Below are 18622 nucleotides of genomic sequence, written 5' to 3'. Positions count from 1 at the left end.
TACATGTCGCTGATTACTTACAATGTAATGTAATATGTGGGCTTGCTGTAGATTTTTAAATTTGATAAAACATGTTTTATTCATTTTTATAATTTATTAAACAAAAAATATAAATAATCAGTTAAAATTTGGTGTGTAGACCCCAATATAGCGGCGGCAAAAGCGCAAAGTTGAAACTCAAATTATAACTGATTTCTATTTTACTCATAAGTTGTATTTATTATCGTATTTTAAGCATGTATAACAATGTACAAAACAACAAATCGGCGAAATTGGCTAAACTAAACACGCACTACGAGTATTTACTTATGAGTGGAGTGGATATCACGCGTCCCTTCTTATATATTTTGATTAATCTACGATCTGAGCCTTGATATAAGTAGAGTCTACGATGAATGAACTAAGTTGTTTGCCGGCCACTGATGCTGGCCGGGATTGGGTGAGAACGATGTCAAGACGGGGGAGAAACCGCGAACTTCTTTTGTTAAAACCACTGTATAACCACTTCATTCCAGCAGGATGAGCCTGAATCGCTTCCTCAGCGACGACTCGCGTGGCAGGGTACCTGCCCACTTCTTCAGCGCAGTCAGAACTACGGATCCCATCACCATCACGGCACCCACCAGCGAGTACGCGGTGGGAGTCTCGCCGAAGAAGAGCATCTGCCAGATGAAGGCGAAGACGATGTCGGCGCAGCGAGCAATGGCGACTGGTCCGGCCTGCTCGATCTGCAAGGATAGAGTGAGCAGGATCTGGCCCAGGAAGCTGAACACGCCCAGTACAACGACCAGCCAGCGATCCCGTCCGCAGCTGGGCCAGCACACAGCTCCAATGGATCCGCAAACGATCAGCGTGTAGACCAGAGCGATGGTACCGAAATTCGTCATAATTACGGAGAAGTGCAGGTTCTTGAGCGCCCGCAGCAGGATGTACACATTGGCTCCGAAGAGTGTGGATGATATGGCGGCCACAGGACCCCAGATGTCGTACGTCTTCCCAGCAACATCCTCACTCTCCGCGGTGTCTCCGAATACGAAGGGTGGCCGCGTGATCAGGACCACACCGACCAATGTCAAGTTGATGGTCAGCACATTGAACAGCGTGCACGGCTCCTTGAGGAAGGCACGCGCAAAAATGGCCACGAAAACGGGCGTGGAGAAGATAATGACACTCGCATCCGCCAGGGGCATGTGTCGGAAGGCATAGAAGCTGAGCATCAGACCCGTTGTGCCCATGAAGCAGCGCAGCAGCAGTATCACCCGCTTGCCCTCTGGAAACACCGGCTGTCGGGTGTATATCAGGATGGGAAGTGCCGGCAGCAGGACACCAACGAATCGAAACGAGGCCAGCTCCATGGGGTTCACGTCCACCAGTCCCTTCACAATCACCGAGCACAGGGAGAAAAACAGCGAGGAGAGCGTGGCCAGCAGGATGCCCAAGTAGGGACAATCGGCGCCCAATCGACGCTGCAGGCGCTCCAGCCAACGGGGGGCGGGATCTGGGGGCGGGGGGCCCTCCTGGAACTGCTGCAGCTCCAGGTTTTCCGGCATTCTGGGGATTTGTTTCTACAGTTTCTGAATTCCTTCAAAGTTTCAGCATCCTGCAAAAGGATCAGCATAAGTTTGCGTGCAACTGTGTGTATGATTGTGGGGTGTATAACGGAGGCCAACCTGCTCTGAAAAATCGATTTTTTCGACTGCCTTCCTTATTTACGCGCTATATCGCTCTCTGCTGCTCCCTTTTTCGCAGTTTTCACTTGCACATCGTTTCCCCGCCTCCCGTTTCACTGAGTTTTATTCATTGTTTTCATGCGCAGAATGCGTTTAATTAAACATTTTAAATCTTTTCGCGAACGCAGATTTCGGAAAACCCTGTGGACCAGAGTTGCCAGCCCGAACTTCCTTTATGCAGCCCATAATGCCACCCTTTTAAATTGTGATACACGCTTCTAACGGTTATTTTCGATTTATTTTACTCACTTTTGAAAGTTGTAAAAAATGGCTGTGCTAAAGTTTTGTTATAACTGAAAGGCGTTAATTTACCTATATACTTAATTTTGGCGTAGCACATTCAAATTACTGTTACAAATATTCCAGCATGTTTTTAGACCGGCTTTACAAATTGTGAAAACTAAGTTGGCAGGCCAGTCAATCAGCTGTTAAACTCCGAAAGGAAAACAATGACTCGGGAATCGGCAGTCGCCACCAACAGAAAATGGGCGATTTTGGCCGCAGGAGTAGGCTTGGTATTCGTTCTGGTGCGGCACAGGCAGAGGCTGCTGGGTCCACTGCGTCGCGTGTGGTCCATCGGCAGCCTGGTGCCTCAGCGACACATAGAAGTGGTCAACTCCGTTCAGGATCCTGCCACGCAATGGGTTTTGAATGAACTGAAGAAGTGAGTAGAAATAACTTTTATTTCACAACAATGGAAATTCACATTCTGCTCCTTAGTCACTGCCAGACCTTTAAAGTCCTCGGATTCGACTGCGAGTGGATCACCGTGGACGGCAGCCGCAGGCCAGTGGCCTTGCTCCAATTGAGCTCCCACCGGGGTCTATGTGCCTTATTTCGCCTGTGCCATATGAAACAAATACCCAAGGACCTGCGGGACCTTCTCGAAGACGATGCCGTAATCAAAGTGGGCGTGGCACCCCAGGAGGATGCCGTCAAACTCTCTCATGACTATGGAGTGGGTGTGGCCAGCACATTAGATCTGCGCTTCCTCTGCGTAATGGCAGGTCACAAGCCCGAGGGACTTGGAAAGCTTTCCAAAACTCATCTGAACTATGAACTGGACAAGCACTGGCGCCTGGCCTGCTCCAACTGGGAGGCCAAGAATTTGGAGCCAAAACAGCTTGATTATGCTGCCAACGATGCACTTATGGCGGTGGCCATTTATCACAAGCTGTGCAGGGATCTGCAACCAAAATACTTCTGGCAACGAGTCCAACTGGACGACCATAGCTTGCGCAACAAATTCGAACCCTTCCTCGACGTGGACTTTACGAAAGGTTTCTCACTCAACCCGACCGGCGGTGGAGTGACTCATTCGAAGGGCTCAACCCAATTGAAAAACAATAAATGGCTGTCCAAAAAGCAACCATACCGGCAAATGGCTACCCGAACCAAGGATTTCTACGACAACTGCCTGCTGCAGGCGCCCGACGGCGAACTCCTGTGCACCATTGACAGGCGCAAGGCGTCTTGGTATCTCAGCCAAAATCTGGGCACTCTTATAAACGAAGAGCCCTTTACCGTGCGCCTTAACTTCGAACCAGCGGGTCGAGCGGTGGGAGATGTGGGCCGCTACTACCAAACTCCCAAAGAAAACCAATGCGTCGTGTGCGGTGACCGGGATGCGTACATTCGAAAGAACGTAGTACCGCGGGAATACAGGAAACACTTCCCGCTGGTCATGAAATCTCACACCTCCCACGATGTGCTGCTTCTGTGCCCCACCTGCCACCAGCTGAGCAACATCTCGGATCTACGGGTTCGTAGTAAACTGGCCGACCAGTGCGAAGCTCCTTTTAAGCATGAAGACGGATCCGTCAAGTTCCACGATGATCCGCAGCTCAAGTAAGTACTCAAGATTTTTGGGTAAATATAAGAGCTTTCTTTTTAACTCAATTATAAGTTCACAACCATATTTAAGCTAATTGGAGTATTGAAAGGCATGTAGAATGCCTTGTCAATGATCTTTCCTGACAAATTTTGTCTGCTTTATAGCACCTTACTTCCTAAACATTTCTGATAATGAAATGAACATTATTAGTTTAATAAGTGCCCATATATAAAAGTTCTCATTGAGTCGATGATAATGTTTTTCCTTCACTTTCAGACGCGTCCAATCCGCTGGCAAGGCCCTACTTCACCATGGCGCGAAAATACCCGCTGCTAAGAAGGCTGAAATGCAGCAAACCCTCCTAGACTATTACACCGATCAAACGGACATCACTGAAGAGCTCCTGCAGCAAGCAGCCAATGTGGAATACCGTGTGGAGAACACCGACTACTGTCAGCATGGCGAGCGGGTAGTGCAGCAATATCGCGATAAATTCGGCGGCCTTGTGGAGCTGGAGCGCTTGTGGCGGGAGCACTTTCTGCACACCATGCAACCGCGCTTTCTGCCCGAACTCTGGAACGTCAACCACAACGCCGATCGACTGGAGGTTCGTGCCAGCGAAGGACGCGTCGATAAAGCCGATCTTCTAGTGGCCGGCTTGGATGCAAAGGTTAAAGAAATATGACGCAGGACATCTCTGAGTTTGCCACCGGCTTTGTACGTTTTATATTTCAATTTCAATAAAAATAAACTAAAATTTGATTTGTGCTATGGTACAAGACAGGACAAGGAGTCACGGTTCATGAGGCAGATGAGCATCTCTGGACTAACCTAGGTGACTATAAATATAAAGCTTACCGTATGGGACAATAATACATTATGTACACGCTTAAAACTGAAGCACCTGGATCGAAGCAGAGTGGAGTGTCGTGGCGTGGAATGGCGAGCTAAATAAACTCGAATCCCTCATACTTGTAATCCGTCTCGATCCGCATCTCAGGCAGCAGCGTCTTGCCCGTAATGTCGAAGGCTGTGATAAAGGTGGCCGTCTTGCCATTCAGCTCCTCCGACTTCAAAGCCACGATTATTGAGTCATCGGTGCCGGGCAAGAACTTAAAACTGGAGAAGCCGTGCGTGGGCATGGTGTTTTCACTGTCGAGTCGTACAGTCTCTACGTTCGTGAAGCTTTCGTCGGCGGAGACCAGGAGATTGCAACCCATGTGCTCGTCCTTGGTTTCGTTGTATCTTTCGAAAATAGATAGATAAGTTATGGCTTTAAAGGTTAAAACGCATACCTACTTCTCTTTAGAACATCGCCTAGGCAGAAAAAACCAGCGATGTCTCTCCTCTGACCAAGTTCCACTCTCGTGGATCATGTAGCCCGGCCAGGATATTTGCATCGACTGCAGGCGCAACTGCTTGAAGTTGTCCACCCAGTTCAGCGACCTCACCTCTCCCGACGGAGTTATGGCCTTTACGTACATGGGGTTGTGGTTCTCGAAATCGCCCGCACTGGTCGTCCACTCCTTGCCCATGGAGCCCACATATAACGTTTGCTCTTTAACTGTGGCCCATTCGGCCTTGAAGCCCTTGGCGCTGTGTCCGTCTCCATCCAGCAGGATCACCCAAGGAATGGGTTTGTCATTTACAATTTCGTACACCAAACCCGTGCGGTCGTCGAAGCTGAGTAGGCGCCCGTTAAATGTAACCAGCTCTGAGAGCTCCATTCCGCGGCCTTTAAGGGCAAATGCAGATTCCAGGGCTGTAGGCGCGCCGTCGTCCCAGCTAATCTGGATCTCTGACCTGGCCATCGTGTAGGTAAGGTAGCCCTTCTTTAGGTAGCTACGCCACACACTGCTCCCATCACCCTTGGTCACCTTGGAGTTTGTGTCCAGGTCGGCAATCATGGCTATCCGGTAGTTTATGACACCGCCACGCAGCACCATAGGCGGTGTGAGCGGATATGTGGCATTGTAGGCATGGACCACCGCACCATTGTCCAGACTTCGGACATCTGTAAGGCTCCGTCGCAGCCAGTAGCCGTCGGAGGAGGAGTGCGATCCCTGGCGCGCAAAGTAGAAGAGCAGGACGAGTACGACGGCGCAAACGATCAGCAGGGCAAAGTGATAGTTAAAGCGCACCGTCCGATTCCCGATCCGGTACGTGGGCGTCCGCAGGGCCGACCGCCAGTCGCGCATGTACATGGCGCGCGGCGAGTGTTCTGCGTGTTCCCGGTACGCGAAGGCAGGGCTCTGCATCTGGTCGCACGTCAGCAAGATCTCGTTCTCGGTGATGTGTCCGATTTTCTGGGTCTGCTCGGATTGTTTGGATGCTGGCGGTGTGACCAGTGCAGCAGCGGGCGACCAGCTGGCGCAACAGCTGATGCGAACTGGATACGATGTTAGCGGAGAATAGATGCATCGAAGCAATTTAAATTAATGTAAACATATTGGGAAAGACACAATTTTGACAAAAACCCGGAGTTAATTACAATTTAAATAACTTAATTTCAAAGCAACAATACATCTCTCAGATCGCTTAATACCCTACCAACTAGTCAGTACTTCTTGGATATATAAGTTTTTGGCTACTTCTAGCTATTTTCAATGTTTTGTAGCGTTATCGATAAGCAGTGACCCTCTGGTCACACTGCTGGGTACCGATATATTTTCATCTCTCTTCTTCTTCAGCAGCACACGTGCTAGCTGCTTGCGCTTTTGTTTTTTTCGCAAATTATTCGTCGTAATTTGCGAAAATGCGCATTGAAACGTGCTTTTTTTGCTCCAGCAAGATATACCCAGGCCACGGGGTGAATTTCGTGCGAAATGACTGCAAGGTAGGAACGATTAACTGTCCTGTTTACATGTTCTCCAATGTTTATATTGTTTCACCTTTTTCCGTCGTAGATCTTCAAATTCTGTCGAGGCAAGTGCCACAAGGCCTTTAAGCGGAAGAAGAATCCCCGCAAGGTTGGATGGACGAAGGCGCACCGCAAAGCCGCCGGCAAAGAGCTGGCCATCGATCCCAGTTTCGAGTTCGAGAAGCGCCGCAACGTGCCAATCAAATACAGCCGCGAGACCTGGCAGAGGGCTCTGGAGGCCATCAAGCGTGTGACGGAGATCAAGGAGAAACGCACCAGCCACTTCGTCATGGAGCGTCTGCGCAAGGGTCGCGAGATCGAGATACAGATGGACGTCAAGGATGTGCAGCGCAACATGTCCCTGATTCGCTCTCCAGCCGCCGGCCTGAAGGAACGACGTGCCAAGGAGGCGGCGGAAGAGGCCGCCCTCATGGAAGAGGATCTGCCTGAGGAGAAGATCACCTACGTGGATGCACGCGAACTCGAGAAGAAGCTCGAGGAGGGACTGGGTATCGAAGATCTGGAGATGTTAGAAGCCTAAGGACGAGTACGCTGATTTTTTCTAGGTTTAAGTTGCTGCTAAATAATACACTAAATAAAAACCCCGTGGTACATAAATGTTGTCTATGGTCTTTGTATATTTGCCAATCACTTGTCCACTTCCCTGTCGGCATCCTTTTGCTCGGGGGACTCCAAATTAATGGTCACGGGTCCATCGTTTTCTATATGCACCTGCATGTATGCTCCAAACTTGCCGTCTGTTAGAGTGAGTGGGATTAACATATGACCAGCTGGATTGTTTCCATAACCCACCTTTAATCTTGCTGCTGTCGTAGGATTGACCAAGTCGATCCAAGAAGTGATTGTACAATTCCTGCGCCTCCTCGCCCTTCATGGCAGCCGAGAAGTCTGGTTTGTTGCCCTTAAGGCGGTGATAAAGTGTAAACTGCGAGACGCACAGCAGTTCCAGGTTCAGATCCTTGACGGACTTTTGCCAACGCTTGCCCTCCTCCTCGAACAAACGGAGTGCCAAGATTTTCCGGACACTTAAATGGTGAGCGGTGTTAGGTGGTCTAGAACTAGGATGGTTATCATCAGAGTGGAATTTACCTACAGATACTCAACATCCTTGGCGGTATCGCTGGCCTTGATCCCCACCAGCACGCAGAGACCCGGTCCAATGGAGGACACCAGCTCATCCAGCACTAGGGGAGCAGTATAAGACTATAGCAAATATGGAAACTACTTGATCCTGCATACCCGTCACTTTGGCCGCCTTAACCCTTTGTATGACCGCCCGCATTGCTTGATTTTTATATTTATTTACAACTTATTTTGGTCTATTGCAGTGCTGGTAAATCTGTCACGTGCAGTGTTGATAGCCGCCCAGAGAATTCAAAAATAGCGCGCGTGTTTCTGGGTAATAAACATATAACAGTATAATATAAAAAATAACATAATAAATATAAAATACAGTACAATCAATAATATAATTTGGTTACTTGCTGGGAGAGTCTTTTTGAGCTGTAGGGTGAAATACTTGCTGGCCCTTTGGAAAGAGTAAAATTGATCTACATATATGTTAAATTCTAAAAACGAATGATCTATGCTGGACCAGTTACAAAATAACTTTGGTCCTCACTAGGTGCATACTCAAATGATGATTTCCAATTCCAAATAATATATGTACATCTGACACTCAATTGAATTGAGCTTGAATTCGCTTAGATATGTAATGGTCTTTTAGAACGCAGGAGGTCTCAAGGATAGAAATTCATCATTTGGTATTTATCACAGCTAGTGAATCCCAGAAACAAGGAGTTAATAATATGTTATTGCTCGAGGGTTAGGATATCACAGAAGCGTTGGCGGGGCGCTGAGCTGCAGCTTCATCTCGCACAGTTTCTTGATGTGAACCTGACCGGTAAGCTCGGCCTGCCGCAGGATTCGCCGGATATCCGCCAATCGCTCGTGCTTGTTGGCCAGCAGATAGGCGGACTTTAGCTGCCCAATGTAGATGTAGGAGGAGACCCGCAGCTCCACGCTGCCGATGCGTTTGATCAACCGGTCCAGCATCTGCTTGGTCTCTGGAGCACTGCTGTGCACAGCAGCATTTATGGCAATCGAGAGTATTTCGTCGGACTCCGTGGAAATGCCTCCGCCGTTATTGCTTCCTATGCAGTCCAGCAGGCGCTCTACCTCACCCAAGCGCTGATTTCTCGACAGGTACTTAGCAGTGGCTCCGAACACCTTTATTGCCGCCAGCTTGTAGTCCTGCATAATGCTAAGTATTTGGAAAAAATAAAACAATTTTAACGAGGATTGTGGTCACGTTTTTCCCATCAATATGCTTACCCGTAAGCCAGGCCAAAGCCTTCGTCTATGTTCTTGCCGCACATGAGGATCAGAATGCAAATTTGTATACGATCTGCAGCGCCTTCAAACAGAGTCGGCAGAGTTCCTCGACTGGACTCCAGTCGAATCTTTGTGGAGGGAAATTTTGCTATCAGTAAAAGTAAGAATAAGCATAATTCTCGACAGTACCTGCTTAAGAGTTTGTATAGTTTTCAGTGGCTCATCTTGAGCTTGTTCTCGTTCACACTTGTCCAAGAACTTTGCCACCTCCAACTGCCGCCGGATGGTATTGATGTGTCCATTGAGAGCCCTGGCATCCATTTGCATGGCAAAGCAAGCACCTCTAACGCTCGCTGTGCTACTTACACTGTTTCTGCGACCCTGCTGTCGTTGCAGGTGCTCCCACTCTGACATATCTAGTTCTCCCTGAAGGTGCCTGAGGGCCGCGAGCAAGTGCTGGGCGTTGGCATGCAGCTTCTGAAAGTTCTCGCACTGTAGGGCGTAGAACTTCACACACGTCATGCTGGCCCGGATGGGATCCCTTAGCAGCAGCTGCAATTGGTACAGCGAACTGAGTTGCTGCTGCTGCTCCAAATGGCGACAGGTCTGCAGCAACGGCAGGCGCCAAGCAGTGAATTGAGCATCGTGTAGCTGTTGCAGTTCGTCCATCAAAACGGTTAGACCGCCGTTGGCCAATTGGGGGTAGAAAATGTGATGAATGAAGAGATCCGCATCCAACTGCTGGTGCTGCCAGTAGCGAAGTGCTGCCCGCAGCTCTTCACGACGCATTAGAAAGGTAAGAATATCGCCGTTACTGCCGTAGGTAAGCACATAGTGCAGTGATTCTTCAAAGCCGCGCTCCTGCCGGCGACTTTCCTCGCTAACTGGCATTTGGCCACCATAGTGCCCCTTGGCTAAGTTCTTAAGTCCTGCCAGCGCGTTCATGATGTTTAAAGCTGGTTCCTGGAGCGGACGTTGCTGAACGTAGGGCTCCCGACGCCGTGTGAAAAGTGAGGCCAGCGAAGAATTTGAGCTACGAATAAGCGAGGCACGGTGAAGGGTCTCCGGTTGAGGTTGAATCTGAGGAATGGCGGCTATCAGCTGTAGGATTTCCTGGAGAAGTGCTGGACCGCGCTGTGGCCGCTTTCTGGGCAAGAGCACTGCCTCCGCCGAAGCCACTCCGAACATATTCTTACAGATGCTGCTGTTCAGTTGCTCACTGGAGAGGCGAGTCATGCAGTGAGCAAACTTTTCGCGGGCTAAAAAAGAGTTTAACTTATTTTTGGTTTTAGGACGGTAATGTCTTGATTTTACCTGCATCATAGCAACCGGCACGAAGGCAGGCCAGTCCGTGGGCCGCCATTACGCCGGTGGTGGCGAAACCACACTTCAGATGAACTTCCAGAGCTAGAGTCCAATGCTCCGCCTCCACCAAAGCGTCTGCGAGCTTGCGCAGATTGTGGTTATTGAGTGGTCCAGTTGGAATCAGAGACTCACAGCCCTGCTGCACCACTGCCATAATAATTTCCGAGTGCTCACGAATGTTTTCCAGCTCTACTGGTGCGCCACGAACCTAGCATATGTGAAACAATATAATTACAACTTCTTTAGTTATAGACGGACAACCAACCTTTGCGGCGAAAGCCAGACAGTTTATCATCTTGGCCACCAAGCCGTAGTCCACCTCTGGATTGGGCACGATTAGCTTTTCCAGTTTGCGGCAGTGGAAGAGCAGCAAATCAACGCAGCTGCGCTGCTCGACATGATTGCGAAGTATGGACAAACTGAGAGCCACACTGGGAGCGTGTTCATAGGAGAACTCCTCGCGCAGCAGCTTATCGTGTGTAATAATCCCACTTAGTTGCCATTTGCAGGAATCACTCCGACCAGAAGACTTCGATCCTAGTCCCGAGGTAGCACTTCGCTCACTAGAAGTGCCATCTCCTTGATCCTTGGCAGCCGTGCTGCTCGCACAATCGTTGCAAATGCGCACCTCCAGCTCGTCGTAAAGCTCAGGGATGCGTATTCGATGGGTGGAGCAGGCGTAGCACACCACCCGCCCACACCTACGGCAGTGATGTCGCCGCATCAACATAGTGAAGGCTGCTCGTCGGCAGCACATGCAGTGGCTGGCCTCCTCATCGCGCGTCCACTGCTGGCGGTTGGGTGCTTGCTTGGGCATTACGAACGCACCACATAGTGAGTCCAGTGAGTTATGCACATCTGTGCCAAGAGAACTCGGCTCGGACGCAGCACGCACATTTGCCACATGGTAGTCCAGAGCTTTGCTGGCATAAATTCGCAGTAACAGGTCCAAGCAATCCTGGCCCACAAAGTGATCCTGCTGGTAAGAGTTAAAGTTCAGCAGAATAAAAGCCTCCGATGTTGTTTGTCCCAGTTGAAAGCGTAACTTTGCGGGTGTTTCTCTAGCTCCACTTCCTGAACCTGCACTAGACTGCACATCGTAAACATGGCCTGTTTTCTCAAAACAGTACGGACATGGACCTAATGGTCGCTCCTTCAGCAACTTGGATCGCGCCGCATCTAGTAGTTTTCCCAGCAATTCAAAGCGAGCATTCATCACCAACTGCTCTACGATGAGCAAGGGATGACGGAGTAATTTCCAAAACTGAGACCGCTCAGTGGTATCCATTTGTCGCAGGAACTCAAGGGAAAGCTGATAGTTTCTGTAGAGACGCGGATCACGGGCGTGACACTCCAGGTAGTCAATTACCCACTGCAGAAGCGGCAGCGACCTAAACTTATCCTTGTGTGTATCCAGGAAATTCACCAATGGGTTGGGTGGAAACATCTCCACAATACCCAAAAGGGACTCATCCAGCTCCTCGCCATCCCTCAATTCCAAAAGAGCATCCAACAGGGTGAGCAGGCACATCCGTTGCTGTCCAGCGGACCCAGCAAGGAATACCACTCGACTCCACTCCAAACAGAGACCAAATCGCCGTCTCTGCAGCAACTGCTCGAAGATCACATTCGGCGTCTGACGTCCAAAGTCATAGGCCTGCGGCCAGCTCTCGAATTTCAGAAGAGCCGACACTCTGGCATATATGGTGATGTCTGACAGCGTGTGCTCCAGTTCACTGCGAAGCGCGGGGGCGATTGCCTCAGCCGCCGAGCGGTGCTGCAGGGTTCGTTCTATTAGCTCCTTGGCCTGCTGACTGCTGGGAATGCGCGTGAAGTGCTCCTTGAGCAGCTCTGCTCGCAGTCCGAGATTGCCCATGTGGACTACGAGATGTATATTTCGCGGATCCTTTTCGATTAGATCCCCAATAAGTTGGTCAATCCGAGACTTAAGCTGCTTTGGGGAATCTGAAAGAACCGAAAGCTTAAAGAGGTGGAAAGAGAAAATACTTTGGTTATATCTACCTGTTTGTCCACCTATTCCAAGGAGGAGAATCTGCAATAGTTGTTCCCGATCCGTCACCAACTGGTCGAGATGTGCACTTTCCAGCTTGTATGCGTTCAATGCGGCCAGCACACGGTTCCCGTCGTGCATGGAGGCCAGAACCTCCACCTCAGGTAGATGAACCAGCTGACCCAAGAAAGAGAAGTTTAGTCCCGCATCGCCATCGGGAAGACTGCCTAGCTGTATGGCCAGCAGTACTTGAGCCAACAACTGATTGTGTTGCGAAATATAGTTGTGAATAGATTCCTGCTTTTGCGGAGCCACAACGCGTGGTAATCGCTTTGTGGGTTCCTCGCTCAGTTGGGGGCAAATATTTAGAGCAATCACGTGAACGAGATTAAGGTGTAGTGCCGAAACACTTGCCTCGATCTCCAAGGGTGTTATGCCACACTCGTAGATCAGTTCGCCAATAACTTCGTAGGGATCGTTGCGAAGCAGCTGTGTTGTGTGATACTCCAGGTTGGGATCCCTGAGCTGCAAGAGGCGGCCTAGTTGTTGGACATATGTGCAGAAGCGGGCGTAGTAGTTGTGGCGCGAACGCAGCTGTTGGAATTGACTGGCGTTGGAGCGCAGCTCTTGACCATGCGAATATTCGGATGGCTCCTTTTGGTAGAGCGTTTGGAATGCAGCCTCCCGTTGGAGTTGTAGAGCCAAGACTGCCGGCCTCAGTGGATAACTCTTTAGAGAGAGTAACTCATTCAGCGCAGCCTGCTGACCAGATCGCTCAAGCAAACGCATGCACTCACAGAGATTCTGCAGGAGATTCATGGCTCCGAGATCAGACGAACCAGACGAGCTACACGCCTCATCGCTGCCCTTCTTCTGCTGCTGTTGGCGTCGAATGACCAATAACAGGTTACTTGTGATTTCCCGATTGAAGCCCAGGTTCACAATAAGATCGCATATGATTAGGGAATTCAGATTGCGTTCCTCGAACTGCTGAAGGAGTCCCTGTTGTGCGCTTGAATTGTGCCGCTGAATGAGCGCTTTTAGCTCTGGGCTTTGCTGAAGACGCTGAGCCTGCGCAAAGTTGTCCACAACGCTGATGATCTTGGACAATTCAAAGCCCTTGGCTGCCACGCCCTTGATTTGCTCCACGGTGGTCTCCCCAGAGTTCGCCTGCTGCCCCTCTAAAATCTGGTAGTTGGCGTAGATGGCAGACAGTTTCTGCTTCACCAGCTGCTGCTGTTCCATGAAATGCAGTTCACGGTTCAATTGGCTCTGCTCCAGATGAAACGTCTGAAAAAATATGTAATTTCGTTACTGTTACAGATGGTATTGTTGATTGGTGCTTACCTCGATGATCTGCTTGACATCGTTAAAATTCTTCAGTGCCAGCGCCATGATGGCCAATTGTTCGGGCGTGCTCAGCATTTTGGGGATAATGGACCGCTCACATGGAGAGGTAACACAAGAATTTTTCCTACTGCCACTGCCACTAAGTAACTGTGCCCGTGCCCGCAGCTGCTCCATGGTAAGGCCACCATCCACGGATGCTTTGCCAGCTACCCCTCCACTAAAGCTGACCGCCCGGCGCTGCTTTCGAGCCTTTCTCCGGTTAAGGCTGGATGCGTGGTTACTGCGTTCCCGGCTTTCGTCATCGCTGGAGGCCTTCTCCTTGGCTGTGCTATGGAGTTGAACCAACTGGAGTAGCTGATCAGGCTCCAGAAGGCAGCTGATGGATGGCGCCGACTTGAGCAGCGACTGCTCGATCTTTTGCAAAACTCCCAGCTTCCACAAAGCTTCGCTAATAGCATCCACCAGTCGCTGAAATCTGCCTTGATGCTCCGGGGCGCACTTGTAGTCTTGTGAATGAAGCTTTTTGGTGACAAATGCCTTAAGAAAGGTAAAAAGTGCGTGCAACTGGGCCGATCGGCAGATGAATCCATAGCGGGTGCGCTGGCTGTGAACAGCGGTTGGACGCGATGTCGATGCAACGTCATCATCGACATACTGTTCATCATCTTCCTCGTCATTCTCGTCATCTTCCCTTTTCCTCTGAGTATTCGGTTCAAGCTGTTCCCAACGAAGAAAAACCAACAGGAAGATGTCCTCCAACAGGGAGCACAAGGTGCCCAGCTGATGCAGTTGCCTTAACTGCATGGAGAGCTGTACCAGCTTGGTCTTCGTTGTTTGTTCGCCCTGGTCGAGGACCACATTGTACACGTGACAGAGAGCGGTGTAGTAGCTCAGAATCTCCACCTCCTGCTGATGGTGACACTTCAGTGCAGGGGTCAGCTGCTGCCATTTGTAAGTATCCTCAAGTAAACGCTGTAGCTCTTGGTGCTCGAAACTAATACCATTTTCATGGATTAAGGGCAGCACGCCCGTCGCCCGCAGAAGGGCATCTACTCTTAGCGTTTTGCTTACCTCCCGTGGACGCAGGAAATTGAGCAAAATCGAAAGGCGTTGAAAGTCAGCATAGAAAAACCTGTGAACTTCCTGCAATTCCTCAGGAACAGCGCTGACATCAAATTCCGATAAGAATTTTTCCAGGCACCCAAGCTCGTCCAAAGTTTGCGGGCCCAGAGCAAACTCATTGGCGAGTCGCAGGATAAGCAGGTTGTTCCTCAAAGTGGCATCCTGGAAGCACTGAAAGTCCTTGAGATGTTGGCACACACTGGCTACAAAGTGCTCCCTTTGGTTGTGAGCCAGCCACAGGACTAAAAGTTTAGTTGGCGCCGCCTCAGTACACTGCGTCCGCATGGTCAGTTGCTGCTCTTGCAGCAGATCATCCAGAAGTTGTCCATCGCTGCGTGACAACATTGCCAGCATCAAGTGCTCACTGGTTACGGAATGAACCACAAGACGAGTCATCAACTTTTGACGAAGTGTAGCCGCCTCCAAAACGCTCGCCGGAAAATTGGCCAGCACACAAAGAGAACGCGGAGATGAAACATCGCCATCTAGCAGCTGACGAAGCAAGGTGGAAATTATTTGGCCAATGTGCAGCTTAGACCGTTTGTGGAGCAATTGCAGCAGTTGTAGGGCGGGATAGGGCGACGTCTGGAGCACAGTTAGCAGGGCGTTCTGGTGGGATTGAATGGGCCCGGATGATTTGCCGTGCAGCCACTGTATGAAGATCTGTAAAAAGCTCATATTAAAGTGGGTTAATTTGTGTTTGTTGGTTTTCTCCGCTCACCTCAAAGATCTGCCGCTGATCCTTGGGCAACAAATTTAAAAGCTGCTGCATATTCTCCTCCTGCTGGTCGTCCATCGCGGGACACCTGTGGCTCCTCTGGAGTGCAACTTTCTTCTGAGCTCTGCTGTTTTACTGGTGCTAATGCTAGTTCATTGTTCGAACTTCTCTGTTCTGATTTGGGTCTCTTTGCCGAGTGATGATCTTCCACTGCTGATTATCTGGATCTATTGTTACAGCTCGCCTTTTGTTTCCACTGCTGACCGACTAGCAGCTGTTCTGGCTTCAGGCTTCCACTGGCGACTGATAAGAGAGGCCTGCATATTACCTCGCAACGCTTGGAGTCGATCAAATAATCCGACTCCGTCGATCTTCGGAGCAGCCGAATGCAAAAACAAAGAATTTAGGTGGCTTACGGTTGCCTGGCCAGTGATGAGAACAAATCGATAGCATTCCCAAAATCGAAGTGCAGTTGGCTAGATTTGGCGCGAAAAGCGCTGGAAAAGCTAGTGGAGAAAAGCATATTACAGACAAGGCTTTAATTTAAATTAATTTATATTATATATTTGTGTAAAATAGCAAGAAGAGCTACACATTTGATTTTGTAATATGTACCGAACTAAATCCGGCTAAAATCAACGATTTTAAGTATTTTAGAAATGCAGTACATAAACACAAGTAATTTAGAATTCATATAGAAATCCCATCAATTTATTAATCAATTTATTTCTAGCCATTCAATGTGACGCATCACTAGCGACCATCTTTCGCCAACAGCTCATCTCTAACCGATGTGCACTGTATTCAAATTTGGCGCCCAACCAAATCTCACCCCCTGAAGGCTTTAATTGGATTAGACCAAGTCCACGGCTGTCGGTTCTCGCATTCTGACTAGTTAGATTTCGTCATCACAGAGAACAGCATGGGCCTGAAATTCCATAGTAAGCCTCAAAGTATTGTCGGAAACTGCATCTAAAGGGTTTGTTCTTGCAGAGATCCTGGTTTTGGCGGGGATTGTAATAGGATTTCTCTCCGTCATCGTTGTCCTGGCCGGCACTCTGCTGAAGAACTCCGTTCCCAATGTCTTGGCACCAGAGGAGCGGCACTTCGCATTCGACTATGTGATTGGTAAGTGCTTGATGTGAATAAAGAAGTTAGATTACTGTATCATAACTTATTTGGTACCACTATTTACTTCACATGCAGTGGGTGCTGGAACGGGAGGAAGCACACTCACATCGCTGCTGGCCAGGAACAGCAACGGGAGTGTTTTGCTCATCGAGGCCGGTGGTCAGTTTGGCCTTCTAAGTCGGATTCCCTTGCTGACCACCTTTCAGCAAAAAGGCATCAATGACTGGTCCTTCCTTTCTGTGCCACAGAAACACTCCTCCAAAGGTCTCATCGAACAGAGGCAGTGCCTCCCGAGGGGCAAAGGACTGGGTGGTTCCGCCAATCTGAATTACATGCTGCACTTCGATGGTCACGGACCGCATTTTGATTCCTGGCGGGATCTTCACAATCTAAGCGATTGGGGCTGGGCCCAAATGAGATCCTTCATGTCCGCCGCCAAGCCCAAGATCCCAGATATGCTCGAAATTCCCCGTCGCTACTCCAAATTAACTGAAGCTTTGGACGAAGCGCAGGCGCAGTTTGCCCACAAGGATTGGAGCTTTCGACGCTCTTTGTATAACATAAGGAATGGCATGCGTCATTCAGTGGTACAGCAGTTCCTTAACCCGGTGATCCATCACTCCAATCTGCGACTGCTGCCCGATGCTTTGGTTAAACGGATTCAACTTTCCCCAAGCCCGTTCCTCCAAGCCACCTCGATTCTCGTGGGGATTAAAGACGAGGAGAACAGGGAGAAAGAATTCAGCATCGAGATAAGAAGAGAGTTAATCCTCTGCGCCGGAGCTTACCAAACTCCGCAGCTCCTGATGGCATCTGGAATCGGAGACGTATCCGCCCTGAACAAATTGGGCATTCCCGTTCAACATAGTTTGCCTTTGGTGGGCCAAAACCTGCACGATCACTTCAATCTACCACTTTTTGTATCAATGGGAGTTACTGGGCCCTCACTTAACCAGAATACTCTGTTGAATCCCATGACTTTGATTAACTATATGAGCTCGGGCACGGGACCCTTGGGAAACTTTGGAGTGCTGGGAAATGTGGCCAGTTATGGAGGATCGGAGTCACCGCCCTACGGCATAACCTTCTTCGGAGCCGGCGCCATCGATGAGTCTGCTCTGATGTCAATATCGAATTTCAAGGGCCCAGCATTCCGGGCGCTGTTTCCACGATATTACAATGCCTCCCAGGAGGGATTCGTGGTCATTTCCAGCTGCCTGCAGCCAAAGTCACGCGGATCTGTGGGACTCCTTAACCGACACATGCGGAGAAATCCTCTGATAGATCCGAACTATCTTAGCAGCGAAGAGGATGTGGCCTGCACCATTGCCGCCATTCGAAGTGCAGTCGAGGTAAGTTGTTAAATATTTCTGTAAGCCTGTTGTTACGTGAAGTCCATTTCAGCTGGTCAACTCGACCGCCTTTGCTACACTCCAACCACGCATCCATTGGCCGCGCGTGCAGGAGTGCTCCAACTTCGGTCCCTTCGAGAGGGATTTCTTCGACAACCGTCCATCGGATCATTACCTGGAGTGTCTGATGCGGCACGTTGGCTTGGGATCCCATCATCCTGCTGGCACATGCGCCCTCGGCAGCGTCGTGGACTCGCAATTGAGGTAAAAGTGTTCCCAATTGATTGCCAATAAATGTAAGCGTTTATATAATAAAACATTTCGTTCGCAGGTTACAAGGGGTATCCAATGTGCGGGTGGTGGATGCTAGTGGTAAGTCCTTATTATTTCCATTTTATTTAAACTCAAATTCAAATTCCATTACATACACAAGTATTCAAACTTAGTTAATCACATACAAATTGTCTAAACAGTAAATAAATAAATAATAATTACTTTTTTTGGTTTATTCCTCCAAGTCCTGCCACGTCCGATCTCGGGAAACCCCAACTCGGTGGTGGTTGCCATCGCGTTGAGAGCCGCCTCTTGGATTCTGAAGAGCGAACTGCAGGCCGGCGATTTGAAATGAATGAAATTCTCTGGGAGATTGATGCAAATGCGTTCAAGTTGAGGGACAACTGCACTGAGCGAAATCAGGAGTTTACAATTTACATTATCAAAGTAGTTAAGAACTTTTTTAAGAAATTCAAAAATACTTTCCAAACATGTTTTAAATTTTTCAAATACTTTAAGAC

At 49.3% G+C, this 18622-nt stretch overlaps 7 protein-coding genes across 9 annotated transcripts; 3 read left to right on the top strand and 4 right to left on the bottom strand.

The window, feature by feature from the left end:
• Window positions 1-78: 78 nt before the first annotated feature.
• Window positions 79-1911, bottom strand: LOC120452595 (solute carrier family 35 member G1). The gene is made up of 2 exons (XM_039636893.1): window positions 1671-1911; window positions 79-1600 (listed from the first exon to the last, which is right to left on the bottom strand). Exon 2 carries the CDS (start codon window positions 1548-1550, stop codon window positions 507-509), a length of 1044 nt encoding a protein of 347 aa, XP_039492827.1. The 5' UTR covers window positions 1551-1600; window positions 1671-1911; the 3' UTR covers window positions 79-506.
• Window positions 1912-2047: 136 nt separating this feature from the next.
• LOC120452592 (exonuclease 3'-5' domain-containing protein 2) lies at window positions 2048-4326 on the top strand. Its single transcript, XM_039636889.2, has 3 exons — window positions 2048-2394; window positions 2451-3578; window positions 3841-4326. The coding sequence occupies exons 1-3, from the start codon at window positions 2180-2182 to the stop codon at window positions 4247-4249; spliced, it is 1752 nt and encodes a 583-aa protein (XP_039492823.1). The 5' UTR covers window positions 2048-2179; the 3' UTR covers window positions 4250-4326.
• On the bottom strand, window positions 4261-6007 carry LOC120452594 (apyrase). Its single transcript, XM_039636892.2, has 2 exons — window positions 4864-6007; window positions 4261-4809 (listed from the first exon to the last, which is right to left on the bottom strand). The coding sequence occupies exons 1-2, from the start codon at window positions 5820-5822 to the stop codon at window positions 4512-4514; spliced, it is 1257 nt and encodes a 418-aa protein (XP_039492826.1). The 5' UTR covers window positions 5823-6007; the 3' UTR covers window positions 4261-4511.
• A 228-nt stretch (window positions 6008-6235) lies between these two features.
• Window positions 6236-7042, top strand: LOC120453425 (probable ribosome biogenesis protein RLP24). Its single transcript, XM_039638128.2, has 2 exons — window positions 6236-6400; window positions 6471-7042. The coding sequence occupies exons 1-2, from the start codon at window positions 6320-6322 to the stop codon at window positions 6963-6965; spliced, it is 576 nt and encodes a 191-aa protein (XP_039494062.1). The 5' UTR covers window positions 6236-6319; the 3' UTR covers window positions 6966-7042.
• On the bottom strand, window positions 7039-7789 carry LOC120453426 (D-aminoacyl-tRNA deacylase). Of its 3 annotated transcripts, none has more exons than XM_039638130.1 (4): window positions 7685-7789; window positions 7535-7629; window positions 7238-7470; window positions 7039-7182 (listed from the first exon to the last, which is right to left on the bottom strand). In XM_039638130.1, the coding sequence occupies exons 2-4, from the start codon at window positions 7621-7623 to the stop codon at window positions 7073-7075; spliced, it is 432 nt and encodes a 143-aa protein (XP_039494064.1). In that variant the 5' UTR covers window positions 7624-7629; window positions 7685-7789; the 3' UTR covers window positions 7039-7072. The 3 variants fall into 3 exon arrangements, with proteins under 3 accessions (XP_039494064.1, XP_039494063.1, XP_039494065.1); XM_039638129.1 differs by having other exon boundaries at window positions 7539-7629; XM_039638131.1 differs by lacking the exon at window positions 7039-7182 and having other exon boundaries at window positions 7332-7470.
• Window positions 7790-7837: 48 nt separating this feature from the next.
• Window positions 7838-15762, bottom strand: LOC120451366 (zinc finger FYVE domain-containing protein 26 homolog). The gene is made up of 8 exons (XM_039635002.1): window positions 15349-15762; window positions 13503-15290; window positions 12167-13445; window positions 10410-12109; window positions 10094-10352; window positions 8969-10038; window positions 8780-8907; window positions 7838-8708 (listed from the first exon to the last, which is right to left on the bottom strand). The coding sequence occupies exons 1-8, from the start codon at window positions 15421-15423 to the stop codon at window positions 8279-8281; spliced, it is 6729 nt and encodes a 2242-aa protein (XP_039490936.1). The 5' UTR covers window positions 15424-15762; the 3' UTR covers window positions 7838-8278.
• A 490-nt stretch (window positions 15763-16252) lies between these two features.
• LOC120451301 (neither inactivation nor afterpotential protein G) lies at window positions 16253-18620 on the top strand. The gene is made up of 6 exons (XM_039634867.1): window positions 16253-16286; window positions 16339-16473; window positions 16552-17828; window positions 17881-18092; window positions 18160-18200; window positions 18347-18620. The coding sequence occupies exons 1-6, from the start codon at window positions 16268-16270 to the stop codon at window positions 18454-18456; spliced, it is 1794 nt and encodes a 597-aa protein (XP_039490801.1). The 5' UTR covers window positions 16253-16267; the 3' UTR covers window positions 18457-18620.
• The last annotated feature ends 2 nt before the right edge of the window (window positions 18621-18622 follow it).

The sequence above is a fragment of the Drosophila santomea genome, chromosome 3R, assembly GCF_016746245.2.
Source record: "Drosophila santomea strain STO CAGO 1482 chromosome 3R, Prin_Dsan_1.1, whole genome shotgun sequence".
In the NCBI taxonomy this organism is placed as follows: Eukaryota; Metazoa; Arthropoda; class Insecta; order Diptera; family Drosophilidae; genus Drosophila; species Drosophila santomea.
The sequence above is the reverse complement of the archived record's forward strand: the minus strand, read 5'-3'. Positions and strand labels throughout refer to the sequence as shown.